This window comes from Gossypium arboreum, chromosome 9, assembly GCF_025698485.1.
Source record: "Gossypium arboreum isolate Shixiya-1 chromosome 9, ASM2569848v2, whole genome shotgun sequence".
Classification (NCBI taxonomy): Eukaryota; Viridiplantae; Streptophyta; class Magnoliopsida; order Malvales; family Malvaceae; genus Gossypium; species Gossypium arboreum.
In genome coordinates this window covers 81,527,648-81,544,053 of record NC_069078.1, presented here as the reverse complement: position 1 = coordinate 81,544,053, position 16,406 = coordinate 81,527,648, and the positions used below count along the sequence as shown (strand labels likewise).

The 16,406-nt window shown below is 35.0% G+C and overlaps 1 protein-coding gene across 2 annotated transcripts in view; it reads right to left on the bottom strand.

The window, feature by feature from the left end:
- Positions 1–16,406, bottom strand: part of LOC108456394 (serine/threonine-protein kinase ATM) — a 55,626-nt gene that overhangs the window by 30,640 nt on the left and 8,580 nt on the right. For both annotated transcript variants that reach the window (XM_053018734.1, XM_053018735.1), the window contains 16 exons: positions 16,311–16,352; positions 16,101–16,171; positions 15,479–15,527; positions 15,032–15,103; positions 13,131–13,286; positions 12,942–13,031; positions 12,670–12,857; positions 5,755–6,367; positions 5,574–5,645; positions 5,243–5,404; positions 4,122–4,247; positions 3,463–3,590; positions 1,053–1,209; positions 864–910; positions 722–785; positions 414–488 (listed from right to left, as the gene is read on the bottom strand). In XM_053018734.1, the coding sequence (XP_052874694.1) occupies positions 414–488; positions 722–785; positions 864–910; positions 1,053–1,209; positions 3,463–3,590; positions 4,122–4,247; positions 5,243–5,404; positions 5,574–5,645; positions 5,755–6,367; positions 12,670–12,857; positions 12,942–13,031; positions 13,131–13,286; positions 15,032–15,103; positions 15,479–15,527; positions 16,101–16,171; positions 16,311–16,352 (2,112 nt within the window). The remainder of the gene's footprint in view (positions 1–413; positions 489–721; positions 786–863; positions 911–1,052; positions 1,210–3,462; positions 3,591–4,121; positions 4,248–5,242; positions 5,405–5,573; positions 5,646–5,754; positions 6,368–12,669; positions 12,858–12,941; positions 13,032–13,130; positions 13,287–15,031; positions 15,104–15,478; positions 15,528–16,100; positions 16,172–16,310; positions 16,353–16,406) is intronic.

Genomic DNA, 16,406 nt, shown 5'->3' with positions numbered 1-16,406 from the left:
CACATTTAATAATTGAAAGCAAACAAAACAACCCTAATAACAAAATATTACCCAAGTTTACAACACATAATCAATGTATTTGATTTAGTCATCCAACTAGATGAGTTAATCAGAACAGATGACACTTCAACTCATTCAGTGACTTCTATCATTTATTAGCATCAACAGCCAGACGAGAATGAGAAGACTCAATAACATTTAGCAACCTTTAAAAAGCACATAAAAACTGCTACCTTAGAATATTTTAAAGAATTTTGAGATTAACTGTATCAAAAAGCACAACTGCTGCCAAAACAACAAACCAACACAACATAGGAGTTGTTCAAAAAGATACTTGATTGACTACAACAGATGCCAGTTATTGTGTTTTTCAAACAAAACAGAATCCAATAAGAAGCTAACAGGTAAGTTACCTCAACAAGAGCAGCTATGCTGACACCACAAGCAACCCAACAAAATAAAATGGATCCAATAAGTTCTTCCAAGTACTGCAAAGGAAAAACGTTCTGCAAAGTTAAAGCAAAATGAAGGTCCAGATAGTTCGGAAAATCAAAAACTTCCAGCAAACAAATTCCAGAATCAATCCTTCCATTGAATGCTTTGAAAGGGAGTTCATAAAGAGGCATTTTGACAGGGTAAAACCTCAAGAAATATAAATCACAGCGATCGCTGTTCCATGTCAACAATCATAATGAATTAAAAATGAAGAAAACCTGCTCACCTTCATTCTTGACATATAGTTTAGCTTTCTTGCCAAATTATCAAGTGCTGCATTTACTAATTCCCTGAAGCAAAAAGATTACCACTCAAAGGAACAAACCCGTGTTGGTAAAAATCACAAAGAAAAAGGTAGAATATTGTACCTCTGACAAGGATCAATGGAAGAAACTGCACACATCATGAAAACAGCCTGCACGTTAAATGAATACAACCATTAAGCCCTTCTAAATTGCACAATTAACCCATTCAATCATAAAAAAAAAAAAAAAAAGGTTCAAGAAGGGCGTTCAAGAAGGGCAGGTGCTACAGTAACAAACAAAATCACATCCAACCTCTAATTCGATGTTCTCACTATGCAAAGCAAGCTGCATTAGGGTAACAATGACAGTTTCAACTTTTTGACGAGGCTGTGGACCAGCAGCAAGAACTTCCCGAGCTGTAACAAGTTTTTCTTTGGAGTAAAAGATCAACTCGATGCCAAAGTTAGAACTGCAAAAACAACCAAGAAAGTGTTACAATTCAATGTGTTACTTTTTTTATGATTAAGGACCACTCTAAAAATATTAATGGAAAGGGAAAAAATAGATTGAAGAGAACTAGAGAACCAATATATTATAGTAAGTCTTAATTAACACTATTAAGTATACTGATACTAATATACCCTTCACACTAGTTCCTTAAGAGATATCAATATAAGATAGAACATGAAAGCGCGTAACCTTTTATATAATGTACATGAATTTTTACTCTTTTGACAGTAATTCTAATGTTCAGAGTGGAAGAAAGATGCTTAGAAAGACATTTTTCAACAGCATCCCTTTATTAGTAGATTCCAGAGAACACGTCTAGTCAGCGTGAAACTTTATCAAACCTTTTTCCATCCAAAACAACACCCATCTTCAAATTAGAATTTCAACTGAAACTTGTTTTGGGCAAAAAAAAATCTAGACACAAGATAAGAAAGCTATAAAGAAAATGAATTTCGCCAACAAGTGCTCTTAGGGCACTTTTGAAGGTGCTATTTATGAAAATATTTTCACATTACATGCAACAGTTGACTACAGACACTTATTATGTGATGACTTCCAATTCATTGAGTGAATATATTTCTCAGAAAGACAAGTTAGGAAAGGTGGAGCAGATTTTCAGATACTACAAATCCAGGAGTGGGCAAAAACTCCAATCATGGATCAACAGCTCCTACATGACTAAATCATCAAGAGACAAAACAAGTTGACTGTTTAACAAAATGAAAACTAGAGATATCTTCCTAGCTAAAGAACCTACCACAGATGGCCCATTGTCATTTCTCATGCACATAGTATGATATGACTTTACTTTTGCATAAAAAGGTGCTATTAAAGTACAATTTCCCAAAGCTAAAACATTGTTTAGAATGTGCCGTAAACATCAAAGGTTCTTCCATGAGAAAGTACCTGCCAGCCAAAATTAAAGCCTAAACAAATAACCTGAAACTGTTAACTATTTGAAAACACCCAAATCACTATCACCAACATCAGGACTTCTTAGTGAAAAGCACATTAAAGAATAAAGTCAGAGACTCCATTTCCCAATAATTCAAATCCCCCTGTGAACTTCGGATATATATAAAGGGATAAATTTATTGGATATTTTCAACATTTTGCATTTTACAAAAAAAAGCATCTTTTATTGTTCATTCACCAAACACATTTTCCAGGAAAAAAACAGTATAAAACAAAAGCAGTTTGCAAAAATAAAATTTCAAACCAAAAATAGCCTTAATATTGGTAGACTCAAAATAAAATAAATAGAAGGCAAAATGATTGACAAGTGCATTAGAACAAAGTTGAAACATAAGAAATATTGAAGTGATAAAAAAAAAGACATCTATTAAATTCTGGGTATCTGAGGCACATGGCCTTCCTTCCTATTGCAATTTGGATTTAGGTTGGATGCCCATCTTAAAATTAAACATGGATAGCATACATCTGTCCATAAAGGAGAAAAGAAAAGGAAAGTCACTGAGAAAATTTACACATCAAAAACAAAGACGACATATAAAGACGATGATGTCTATCATATCATTACGGTGCTTAAACACAAAAATTTAGAGATGAAGATAGCAATGTCAACAGCTGCAACAATAGAACTTCACCAGCATTAAAACCAATACTGTTCTACTAAAAGCAAAACAACAAATATTTGTATACACAAAATAATAGGCATATGCATCAGAAAAAAGTTGAAACATAAGAACTCTTAAATGGTGAAAAAAACAAAAGAAAAAACAGATGATAAATTAGGGGTATCTTTGCCACATAAATATAAAAAGGGCCTCTCAAACAAATGCTAATCAGTTTTAGGGTGGATGCCTACAATTGGGGGTACCTATCCCCATTCATTAGTACCCTGGTGAAAGACCTATTAAGCCTACAATGCAAAAATTCATGTCACAGATAGATCCAGTATGACTACATGTGAAGTTCATGTCAAGTGATAGGTCCATTGTCCTCATACATGAGGGGGAGTAATGAATTGGTCATAAAAAGAAATCCCACATGTATCAAATTGCAGTATCTTAGGCTGATAAACACAACAATGGCCTCTCCACCTATTGCCAATTCATTTTAGGATGGATGTCCGTCTTAACAATTAACAAGAACTAACCACTGTATTATGACATATTCCAACGCACAAAATCAAAAAACCTTCTGCTTAGCTGAGCCTTTCATAAAATTGAAAACACATCAAGAAACTCACCAAATATCACGAAAGAGCTCTCCATGGCCATCCCAGGTCTGGAATAGAACACCAATGCGCCTACTTAGAATGAACCTAACTCGATAATCAGGATCATGGAGCATGGAAAGCAGCTTTTCAATCATTGTCTGTAGATGGTTACAGATCAGAAAAAATGCCCCATATAGTGGCATGTGGAGAAAGAACAAGGAACTGAATCAGTTCGTTCTATTTAAATAATTTTCGAAAAGGACAAAATATTCGTGATGTCCTAAAACCAAGAGACAGTGATGAAAACTAGAACTACAAAAAACTGAAAAAGGAATTGAAACTACTCCTAAAATTACATGTGTCCAGGAAGTAGAATACTTTAGAGGCATGTTTATATGTCTTGACTTTAAATTACTAAATGCGATTTCCTTTTAAATAAAATAGCCTCCTGAATGCCTAATTAAAGTGATTCAAAACGTTTCTCATCTAGAAGAGGTGCCTTCACAGTGCTAATGACCTACAAGTTCTTAGATTTTCCACATCATATAAGTATACAAAATCATATCAGCACTAATTTTTTTTAAATCTACGCCTAATATATTATTTTAGTCGGTGCATGAACTTCTCTGTCCAATCTGAAAAGAGAAACATGAGAGGCACTATAGGGGGGAAGGATCAAAAATAATCACCTGGCCAACCTCAGGACTGAGTAAAACAAAATTGCATATGCAGTCAATTAGCTTAACACGACCAAACCAGTTAAGAAGATCAAATTCTGCAACTTTGCCAACCAGCTCCCCAAGATACACCAAGGACTGCAATAAAAAATATCAAGCCAAAACACAATGGTTGGGAACAAATCTCCAGGTCAATCTCGTCATCATCATAGCATAAGAATATATTATGTTTTGCAACAAAGAGGTCCAATCTTTGAATAAAAAATTTCAGATAGGAAGTTGGAAACTGTGTCAAAGCAGCATGCCACTTGAAGAGAGCACATTGCTATAATCAGCGGTTATGACACTAGAAAAGGTGAAGAAAGCAGGTTGAAATCAAAATTCAATACCTTTCCAAGACAAATTTTCACCCAACCTGAGAACTTACAAGTTTTCATATCACCTGATCTAAACTTAATTTTATTCTTCTTAACTGAAAACTCCCCACGTCACCCCTAAAATCCATAAAATGATGATTCCCGTTTTAAGCAACTGATGGTCAGAAAAAGTTTAAAATTCTATAAAATTTCACCTTTTAAGGCTTCTAGCCATCTATAATACTATTTTTCTTTCAGCAGAAACCAACCACTCTCTTAATGCATCAAATGACAGCTATTGCTAGGCTTACCACAATAGATGCGGCAATATGTGCAGCAGGGCAGATTGGATCATTTCAGGTTTTCACTTCCAGTTTGCTCCAGGTTGTTAAGGTTTCAATTTATAATCTTTTCAAATTAATTTGGATTGGCTTTTACATTTACTGATTTGTTAGCAAATAGAAATCAAATTCAAGTCCAGCTCGATCTTGATTTTAGGTTGCCATAGTCCAAGATCAGCTTGGTTTAAAACCAGCTTAAGATATCTAAAACTCAATATTCATTAACCAATGAAGAAAACTGTGGCAAATTTGACCCAAATCCACACAGGCTGCAGTATTCAAATTGTGGATGTATTATATCTAGAGGAAAAACTAGAAATTCACCTGAAAACCCAATCTCTTACAAAGATAAACAATCATCATTTCTTTTCAAATCAAGCATATAAAACCAATAACAAAGAATAAACAAGAAAGGCAAAATAACATTATAAAGTACCTGTTTAGCTTCTCTTTCTTCCAAAGCTACGACACCATGTTTATCCTTTTCAACGTCCAAAGAAAGAAGGGTATCAAGCAAACAACCAATAGCAGCTAGAATGTTAAAACAATCAAGCTTCTGACTAACTTGCACTCTGATCCTGTTATCTATTAAATTGACCTAAAGTAAGAAAAAAAATGTTAGACAGAACAGTGGAAAAGTTGAAAAAGAAACAAACCCTACTAAAATGGCATGAGCATTAAACAGGCTGCTATGGTTTCTATTACAAATACTTCTACAGAAAATCCTTATTAATTCGACATAATCATCGGCAAGACATTTTTCATACCAGATCTGTCAGCTTTGAAGAATATAATGAGGGAAGGCGCCGACAAAGATTGCACAAAATAACCTCATACACCTGAATTCATTGAAAACTGTAATTATAAAAAAAAAGTGGGGGACAAAAGCAGTTAAATGCAGATAACGCAGCAGGAAACATATACAGCATAATACTATTACATTCATACCTTAAAGTCAAGTTCTTTTCCCAGGAGGTTCGATAGGACATCCCAAGTCTTATCGTGCAGAACCAAGAAAAAACTTGAGATTAGCGATACCATACCCAACTTCCACTTCACTGCAGAGAAAGATCCACCAGACGGAGTTTTCCCACTAGATGTCTGAATAGTCATATCTTTGCCATCCTCATCTACATCTAACTCCATGTCCATGATCCTACTCTTATTGCTATCCGCATGGTTAGAAATCCGTATAGAAGAATCAGATCCAGAAGAATCTGATGCCAATAACTCAGACCTAAGGTTGGTTATACTTTCAGTATATTCATCATACAGTTCAGTAAAAGCCTTCAGAAGCTTCTGCAGGGATTGCTTTACAGCATCATAAAGTACAACATCCAGGGCATCGCCATCTCTCCTTTGGGTGAAAAGGGGACCAAGAACAAAGGTTTTAAATGAAACAACAATAGCGCTTTTTTGGTTAAAGCTGGAAGTAAAGCCCAAAAATCCAAGAGATCTGGAATCATTTTTGTTTTCTTGAATTACATTAACAGCATAGTTCAGCAATTCTAACAAAAACTGGCCCAATTTTGAGAGAAATGATGAAACTTCTTCTCTATTCCTGGTATAAACAATCCATGTAACGTAATGAATAAACAATCCGTTAACAAAAACATTTGTTTAGACCACTGAACTGCAAATAAAAAATAAAAAAAAAGGCATGAACTTGTGAAGAAATGCCACAGCCAAACTCGCCATAATCAGTCTAGTCAAATTCTATTTAAAAGTTGTTTTCGTTTTACAGACATAAACATGTCTGCAACCATAAAATCTACACTCTAATAGAGTGAAACCGCAAACAGCAGGGCACCTTCCATGGAGAAAACATAGAAAGAGAACAAAGAAAAATTTAAAGGAACAGAATCAGGGAAATTGACAAAATTATTCAGTCGCCAGAATAACCTACAGATAGGACTGGTTAGCATCAAAGTATTAACTCACATCAACCATCTCAATAGAAGAAAAATTAAAAATAAATTGGTTGTCTCCACGGTATAAAAGGTCAAACTAAAATGTTCGCTGGAGAAAACACAAGTTTCACAAAAATTTGCCCCAAGTAAAAATTAAGATTTTGCCAAACTGCAACAAAGTGGGAAATTGCTTACTTGTTCATATATCAAGATTTCTATTTATAGGGATCAAAGGTCAAAGTTCAACAACTTCTGGGCCTCATATGTACGAAAGTTCCAATAATTTGAGGCCTTCTCATTTGGTGAAACTGGACACTAGTTGCCAGAAGATTAGATGACATTTTTAGTCATAGGCAGTAGACTCAAGTTTTTGGCACTATGTAGTGTAGGAATATTCTGTAAATATTTTAGGAATATTTTGTAGATGTTTTTTTTTATTAAAATCCCTTATTTTAAGGGATCATATCTCCTATTTAGTATCTTTCCTAACTTAGAGTTTCCTAAAGTAGTGTCATAGGTTGTATATAAAAACTCTGATTTATGTTCTATTTAGTATCAAATACTCTGATTTCTACATGGTATCAGCTTAGGTTACGATTTCTTTTTCAACCTAGACCATGTCCCAAACTCCTTCTCCTACTTGAGATTACTTCAAATCCGAAAATTTTTCTGGTTCCGATGCTCCATCGATTTGTGCGGTCGACTATCACCGCCATCGATTGAATGGCAACAATTTTCTTGAATGGTCCCAATCGGTTAAGATTTTTCTCTTGGGCGAGAAAGATTGGACTACGTTCTTGGTGAAATCAAGAAGCTTCTTTGTGGATGATGCTGGTTTTGCTAAGTGGATGCGTGACAATGGTCGTTATGACTTGGCTCCTTAATTCCATGACCCCAGTATAAGCGAAACTTTCTTCTTTACACCACGTACCGCTGAAATTTGGAGTGCAGTCCATGAAACCTACTCTAGCACGGATAACATTGCTGAATTATATCATGTTGAAGATCAAGCAGCCACCCTTAAACAAGGAACCATGCTCATTACTCTCTACTACAATACCCTTATCGCTCTTTGGCAACAATTAGATTTGTATGCACATTATGATTGGGTAGATCCAAGAGATCTTGCTCTTTATCAGCAAATTGTTACTCAACGAAGACTTTTCAATTTCTCCAAGGCTTAAATAAGGACACGGACGAGGTTCGCGGCAGGTCTGGCTATTTCTCCTCTTCCTCCTTCGAGAGGCTTTCTATGGTCAAGAAGGAAGAAAGCCGAAGGTGTGTGATCTTGTCGATGAACCATATTCCACTTCGAAAGATCGCCTTATCGACCCATCAATCATCTCCTCTTCCAAACGGGAGACCTTGGTGTGATCATTGCAAAAAGCCCGGCCACTCTAAGGAGAAGTGTTGAAAGCTTCATGGTAAGCCTCAGGACTGGAAGTCCAAGCACTCTCGAGATAATAAATCAAGCCTTGTCGTTGCCACCTCTGTCACTAGTTTCACTAAAGAACAGATTGCTGAACTTCAAAAACTATTTGGAAAGTTTCAAGGGTCTTGTGAGGGTAATCTGGTCATAAAAGATCCAGAAGGTAACCTTTCTTCTACTGCATTTTTCTCCTCCCAGTTGACTCCTAATTGGATCCTTGTTCTGGTGCTACGGATCATATGACTGGTAACAAGGCATTGTTTCACAATTTTTTCCATACCTTTGGTAAAGCTGTCAAAACGGCTGATGATACCTTGTGCAAAATAGAGGACATGGCAATTGTTATTCTCAATGAACAGATTGCACTTAAAATGTTCTCTTTGTACCAAATCATGGCGTGCAATCTCATCTCTGTTAGTAAATTGTCCACAGACTTGCACTGCTCTGTAATTTTTAATGATCATGATTGTACTTTGCAGGCACTGAACTCGAAGAAGATGATTGGTAAGGCCAGCTTGCATAATGGTCTCTACATCCTCCCTTCCTCTCCTAAAATCGAGATCTCCAAGTCATTTACCGCTTTAGGAAAAGTTGATACTGTTATGTTATGGCACTTTCGTTTAGGCCATCCTAGTTTCCAATACCTTGCAAAATTGTTTCCGCTCTATTCATTAATAAAGGCCTAATTCTTTTTCTTGCAAAGTTTGCTCTCTTGCCAAACATACTAAATCATCTTATTTTCCTTCTACATACAAGCCTTCTTACTCTTTTGCTTTGATCCATAGTGATATTTGAGGCCCTTCTCGGGTGAAGAATGCTGATAATTGTAAGTGGTTTATCACTTTTATTGATGATCACATGAGGATAACTTGGACTTATTTGCTGAAAGATAAATCTGAAAGCGCTAGTGTTTTTGTGCAATTTTATAACATGGTTCTCACTCAATTTGGGTCTAAAATCCAGCTCTTTAAATCGATAATGGCGTGAATTTTTGCTAGGTCTTTAGGTGATTTTTTAAGGAAAAGGGCATAGTTCAGATTAGTTCTTGTGTTGGAACCCTGACAAAAAAGCGTTGTCGAAAAAAAAAATAGGCACCTTCTTGAAGTTACTCGTTCTCTTCTATTTACCACTAATGTTTCTAAATATTTGTGGGGAAGCCTTATTAATCGCCACATATTTAATCAACCGGATGCCTAGTAAGGTTTTAAAATTTCAAACGCCTCAATCTATATTTTTGCAGACTTTCCTCATTTTAAGCCTATCTCCTCCATTCGCCACTTAAAATTTTTGGCTGACTTGTTTTTATCCAAAATATTGCTCCTAATAAGTCCAAGTTAGATCCTAAGTCTTTAAAATGTGTATTGGTTGGGTATTCTTCACTTAAGAAGGGTTATAAATGCTATCATCCTCCTTCTAAACGATTTTTCACCACTATGGATATAACATTTTATGAGCAGATTCCTATTTCACTCAAAGTTGAAATTGTGGGAAACATGGAGTGATTTTCAGCCACAACAGTATCTCCTCCTAATCTTCATTCTCAACCTTCGAATTGCCATCTTGTTCGCCATTACTGCAGATCATCACTGTGAATGCTCCCATTGATTCTCTGTAGTACCTATGACTAATTCACCTACACCCACTTTAAACACTCTTCCGAAAATACACCTACTCCAATTGTGGTCTTCAAAAACACCACCACCCAAACAAACCGTGTCTACACAAGAAAAAGAAGACATATCCACGAGACTGTTTTGTAATCGATTCTTGCCAAGAATTGGATTTGGGTCCAAACCGAAATGGAAGAAGAAATCAAGAAGTCCACTACTCTAGATGACTTTCCTATTGCTATTAGAAAAGGGTTAGACGATTGCACCAAGCATCCTATTGAAAAATTCTATGGTTATAATTCATTGATGCCGTCTTTTCAAGCATTTACAGCAACTTTGGATAAAGAACGAGTTCCCACAAGCATATTTGAAGCTCTAAAGGATCCAAAATGGAGAAGGGTCATTGAAGAGGAAATTTGTGCACTAGAGAAAAATGCTACTTGGACCATTACGGACCTTCCTCAAGGAAAAAAGGTCATTTGTAAATGGATCTTTGCTGTAAAGTATAACTCCAATGGCAGTATCCAACGATACAAAGCTAGACTAGTGGCCAGAGGTTTCACGCAAACATATGGGATAGACTTCACAGAAACTTTTGCACCTGTGGCAAAGCTTAACACTATTCGAGTACTCCTAAGTTTGGCTGTAAATTGCGATTGGAAATTACACCAACTTGATGTAAAAAACGCATTTCTTAATGGCAAGCTTGAGGAAGAAGTCTATATGCAATTGCCACCTGGCTCAAAGTCTATTGAAGGTAGCAACAAGGTTTGCAAGCTCAACAAGTCTCTATACGGGTTAAAACAATCACCCAGAGCTTGGTTCGAAAGGTTCACTAAAGTCATTCTTCAAAATGGCTACAAGCAGTCCCTTGCCGATCATACGCTTTTCATCAAGGTAACTTCTACAAATAAGAAAGCTATCCTAATTGTGTATGTGGATGACATCATTCTTACTGGAGATGATGAGGAAGAGATTTGAAGAAGTTGTTAAACAGGGAATTCGAAACCAAGGACTTGGGAAAGCTAAGGTATTTCCTAGGAATGGAGGTGGCAAGATCAAAAGAAGGACTTGTGATCAACCGGAGAAAGTATGTACTTGATTTACTCAAAGAACTGGTTTTCTTGGGAAGTTTACCGGTGATACACCAATGGAGGCAAGCTTGAGATTCAATAAAGAAGATGAGTCCTTAGTAGACAGAGAAAATTTTCAAAGGTTAGTTGGGAAACTAATCTACTTATCCTTGACAAGGCCGGATATAGCTTTTCAGTAAATGTGATAAGTCAACACATGACTAATCCTCTTGAAGAGCATATGGCGACAACAAATAGAATTCTCAAGTACTTGAAGAAAACTCCAGGACACGGCTTAATGTTTAAGAAGACACAAGATGAATCATTAAGATTTTTAGACTCTAGTTGGTGGAGATCTCACTGAAAGAAGATCCACTAGTGGGTCTTGCACTTTTGTTTGGGGTAACCTTACAACTTGGAGAAGTAAGAAACAATCTGTTGTTTCAAGAAGTAGTCTTGAAGTGAATCTAGAGCACTAGCTTTGGGGATATCTGAAGGAATTTGGCTACTTAAATTACTAAAGAACTTGGCACAAATCGGAGGATCACTTTGAAGTTTTGTGTGATAATCAATCGCCATTCAGATTGCCAAGAACCCAGTTCAACATGACCGAACAAAGCATGTTGAAATTGATAGGCATTTATTCTTGATCAAGTCAACAAAAAGACAGCCACTCTTTCTTACATTCCTTCGAAGGACAGATTGCGAGACATTCTTACCAAGGCTTTGCCAAAACACGTGTTCAATAAATTCCTATTCAAGCCGGGATTATACAATGTATATTCTCCGACTTGAGGGGAGTGTAGTAATATTCGTAAATATTTTAGGAATATTTTGTAGATTTTTTTATTAAAATCCCTTATTTTAAGGGATCATATCTCCTATTTAGTATCTTTCCTAACTTAGAGTTTCCTAAAGTAGTGTCATAGGTTGTATATAAAAACTCTGATTTATGTTCTATTTAGTATCAAATACTCTGATTTCTACATGTAGGACAATGTTCTAGAACTTTAAGGAATGCATTCAAGAATCTAAGATTTAAGAACGGCTTAATTCGAAGCATGAAATAGTAGTGAGACCATAGAGATCAAAGATAAAGAAGAATGAGAACAATTAGAGAAATAAAAAAATAAAAAAAAATGGATGAGTTATAACCGAGAAGGCAACCATGCCCTCAAGGAAACAAATAACTTCTAATTTGATTAACCAGAGGCCAACTGAACAAAAACAAGAGATTGAAACTAAGAGAAGCTCTTGAAAAATTCCTTGACTTACAAGTACTTAGACTCCTAATAAGAAATTATATACTACATGATATTCTTAGAAACTCCTAGAAACACTAAACTAAATTACCAAACTACCTTCCAGAGTTTTAATTGTGTCCCGCCTACAAAATAATTTTAATTGCCTGAACTAGCATTGCATCAATTAAGATTCACTGAAACTGCTTATTTTTTCCATGAGAAAGTATTAATAAGTCCCCCTGCAATCTTGTCAGGCTACCATGGACTTAGGACAGTCCACCACTAACATTGTAATCAAACATTGTTTTGAAATAGCACAGTCCACAATATATGTTGTGCTGAAATTTGATTATTAATTAAAATATAAAAGCATGCATGAGTCAAACGTGCTGCTAGGTTGAAGGCCCTTTGATATTATACAAAGCAACCACTTAACCTAAAGGCTTATGATACTAGAGAAAGACCAAGAATAGGTTTTATTTTCTGCAACACAACATGCAATAATAAGTTACTCCAACATCATGGATGCATTGTGAACAAATAAAAAAGAAGGAAAGCAAATCTGATAAAGACAAGTCTTGAGAAAATAATACAAACCTCGAAAAATATAATCCATAAATGAAATTGCATAGTAGAGCACATATGAAGAAGATATCAGACAAAGGCTTCTTTTCAAACTTGAGATCTGCTAAAAGTCCCAAAATACAGGACTCCATTTCTTGCATAAGCGACTCTCTCAATTGTCGAGGAAGACGTAAACTTTGATGAAAATGAAATGAGGAAACCTGAAATTTTATCAAAATTAACAAAACCAATAAATCATATAAACCTGAATAAGAAGAATGCTTTTGAAAATAACAGCCCATAACCTGAATAATTGAATCCAAATCAATATTTGCAAGAACTTCAATAGAGCATTCAAAATTTTCAAGCTGCTTTTCGTGATCATATTCGTCAGCCTATATACATGATCCAAATAAGATTTATCAGAAAAAACAACATATAGTATAAGGTTCATAAATCAAGTCACAACAAGGAATGTCAACATCATAACATACCTTGATCCAATCATCTGCAACCTCAATAACATCCACAAAAGACTGTAACAGGTGAATTTCTTTGTAACACTGGGTAAAAGGTTCACACCCAGCACAAAGAGCATAAACTGCTGCTGGTAACAATAATACCAAGCGCTCATTTAGTAAGGAAGGTTCCTGCATTCCATAAATAAAGAAAAATTTAAGGTTAAAATAACAGTTTATACTGCTGCAAATGAATAGCTTATAAGGTGACAAACTAACCACAAATAAGAATATAAATCTGATTATATATTCGTTGTCACAAGCCAAATATATATACACACAACCACCAAAAAGTTCCTCGTAAAATAAACTTCTCAGTTCAAAATTTCTAGCAAGGACAGACTTGAAAAATAGATTGCACCGAACTAAATTGCGGTTCAAACTACAGAGAACCAACTTGTAGTTGAACTCTTAATGGAACATTGCATAACCCCAAAAAAGACTAGAGTGCATAAAACTTGAGCACCATTCAAAAACCAACTTGTAATAGAACTCTAAAGATAGACAATTTGCATAACCCTAAAAAGGATCTAATGGAAGTAGGAAAAAATGGCCTGCAGCAATAAATACATTTCAAGAAAAAAAGGCCTATGGGAATTCCCCAAAACATCCAGGCTATTATGTCTACTGAAAACTAGCTTCAGGAGGGTGAAACAAAACAAAAATCACTCACCTAATAAACCAAAGAAAGTCGCAAGCAGTAATGGAAAATGACCAAGGGTATTATTGCTTCCACTTCCAAGTAGCAATATGCTTAAAAGATGGCTCAGCCACACAAGATCAAGAAATTTAACTTTAGAGCAACTTCAGATAATAGAATGGTATTTCTCCTAACTCCTAAAAATGAAGATTCTCAGAGAAGAGACTCGACAACAAATCTAGAAATCACCGCCACCACATTAAATAATAATTAATCTTGATTGATTGCCAACAGCCAAAAAGGAAAGATAGCTCCTTCTCTCGAAAAAGAAATGTTTCCAACTCTAATCTTGACCTAAAACAGAAATGTTACATTTGGTTCACTAAATGGATTAGAGTGAGAATGGAGTAGTCATTCGATGAAAATATAGCAGAAAGGGAATAGATATTACATATCATTGAATGGAATACAGGAAGAATATTGTTAAGATGTTTGATTGGTTAAGATGTTAATAAACAAGGAATAGACATAAAAGAATTGTTCTACCCTTCAATTTAATAATAACATTTTACTAATAAAAATTAAAATCATTATACAATTTTTAACAAAACATTGTAAATTTATGTAAATTATATGTTTACAGATTCTATATTCAGCAGAATAGCATATTTTTAAACTAATTTGTGAGGGTTTTTTACCACAAGTTGAGATTGATATTTCTCGGTTTCTTTCTTCTTTTCTGCTTGTATTAATGCTTAAAAGCTTAAAAAAAAAATTCATTGCATCTGTCATGGTTCAATATTTGAATCAACTTATAGCAGAACAACGGATCAAATGCTTGAGAAATGAAGAAAAATCTAGACAAAGAACAGTAGAAAGATAAACAAAGAAAAATAATAATAGGATAAGAAAATATGATATAATTGGGAATACATAAAATATGTGAAGGTAAAATTGTCCTAAAGGAGACTTATTCCTTGTCACCCAAAACAGTCATTCATATGGGAGATCTCAGAATCTCTATTCCTTTCAACCAAACTTTTACATAACTGTTCATCACAGAATAAGTAATGAAATAGCCATTCCTCCAAACCAAGCATGGAGTAAATAAGAAACAAACACATGAACAGTAGTCTGAAAGTTCTACCTTCTATACTAACTCTAAGGGGGAATAACTAAAATAAAAAATCATGCCAAATAAAGGACAGAAGTGGTATAGGAATCAAGAGAAACATACATTCCAGCTAAGAGAGCCCAAAGTTGCTCTTAGAAGATACTTCCGTAGATGTAAAATGTCCCTCAGGTCACCCTGCAAAAATCAGATGGCTCACTCCCCATTCATATCATGCACACACAAAACTGACATACCAGCTTGAATTTAAAATAAAAAGGTGATCAGTTCTAGTTTATTCAACCAAATTAACAAGATATTTCCAAAATTCTTCTATTTGCTTGTTTCTTTTCAAAAGAGAGCTATGGAGATAAATTATTATATCTAAAATTTTAAGAAACTCTAATGCATGCTATTGGAGCGAAAACCAACTAGCAGGTACATTGTATCAAAAAATATACACAAGATACATGAAAAATAACACACAAATATCCCAAGCAGCGCATAGAGACAGTGAAAGCAATTGTGAGGTAACAATTCAAAATCCAAAAGGAACCAGTTAGAGCCACTTGCCTGAGATCCCTTCCGAGAAAAATAACAAGCAATGAAGTACAGAGTACACCTGGAAAGACATAAATGCCAGACAATTAGATAAAAGAATAACATCAAATGTAGACTTGAAATGAGGTTCCATCAAAAAGAGAAGTGGAGAAAGCAAGGACAAGATTTTCAAGTATCAACTGGGGTTTTTAATCAGTCCCTTAATCAGCAATTCAGCAGTTCAGCTTTCTGGCTTGCACATAAAGACTCACATTTAGTAGCCATATTCTATTTTACTTGATGTTTTAATTGACAAATGATGACCTTTATATCCATTACATGCGGTTGTATACAGCCAGATGCAGTAGAAACAGCTAATGAAAACTAAATATAGACAAATAAGCATACATCTTAACTATATCCAACTTTTTTCAGTTGAAATTCAATATTTAGTTCCCTCCATTCAAAATTTTCCTTAACTTGTACTCCATCAGTATACCTTCTTTAAATAATACCATATGTTATGAAGAACTTTCACAAAGAAAATTGCCTAAATAAACCTTTTTAGAACCGTTGAGCGAGAACTTATTTACCTTTTCATTAAAGACTCCTAATGACAAATATTTTCGTCAGGTCAAAAGCAAAGAGAGCTTACAGGGAAGGCATTCCTTTAAATAATCGAAGATCCCATGCGTCATGAGGCACAACACATGTGTTTGACAAATCCTAACAACAAAATCACGAGCAAACCAAATAAAAACATTTAAATGAGAGAATACCAGATTAATTTAGGAAGTTTTAATTAAATAAAATACAGCACCCTCTTACTAACTAATAGGCCACTGGTATGTAGAATAGCACTCACATTTGAAATAATGCTCCCAAGGAGAGCCAGTGCAGCATCTACCTGCATGAATACACAAGTTAATATCCAAGCAGAAGCTTAAACAGCAAGTAAATC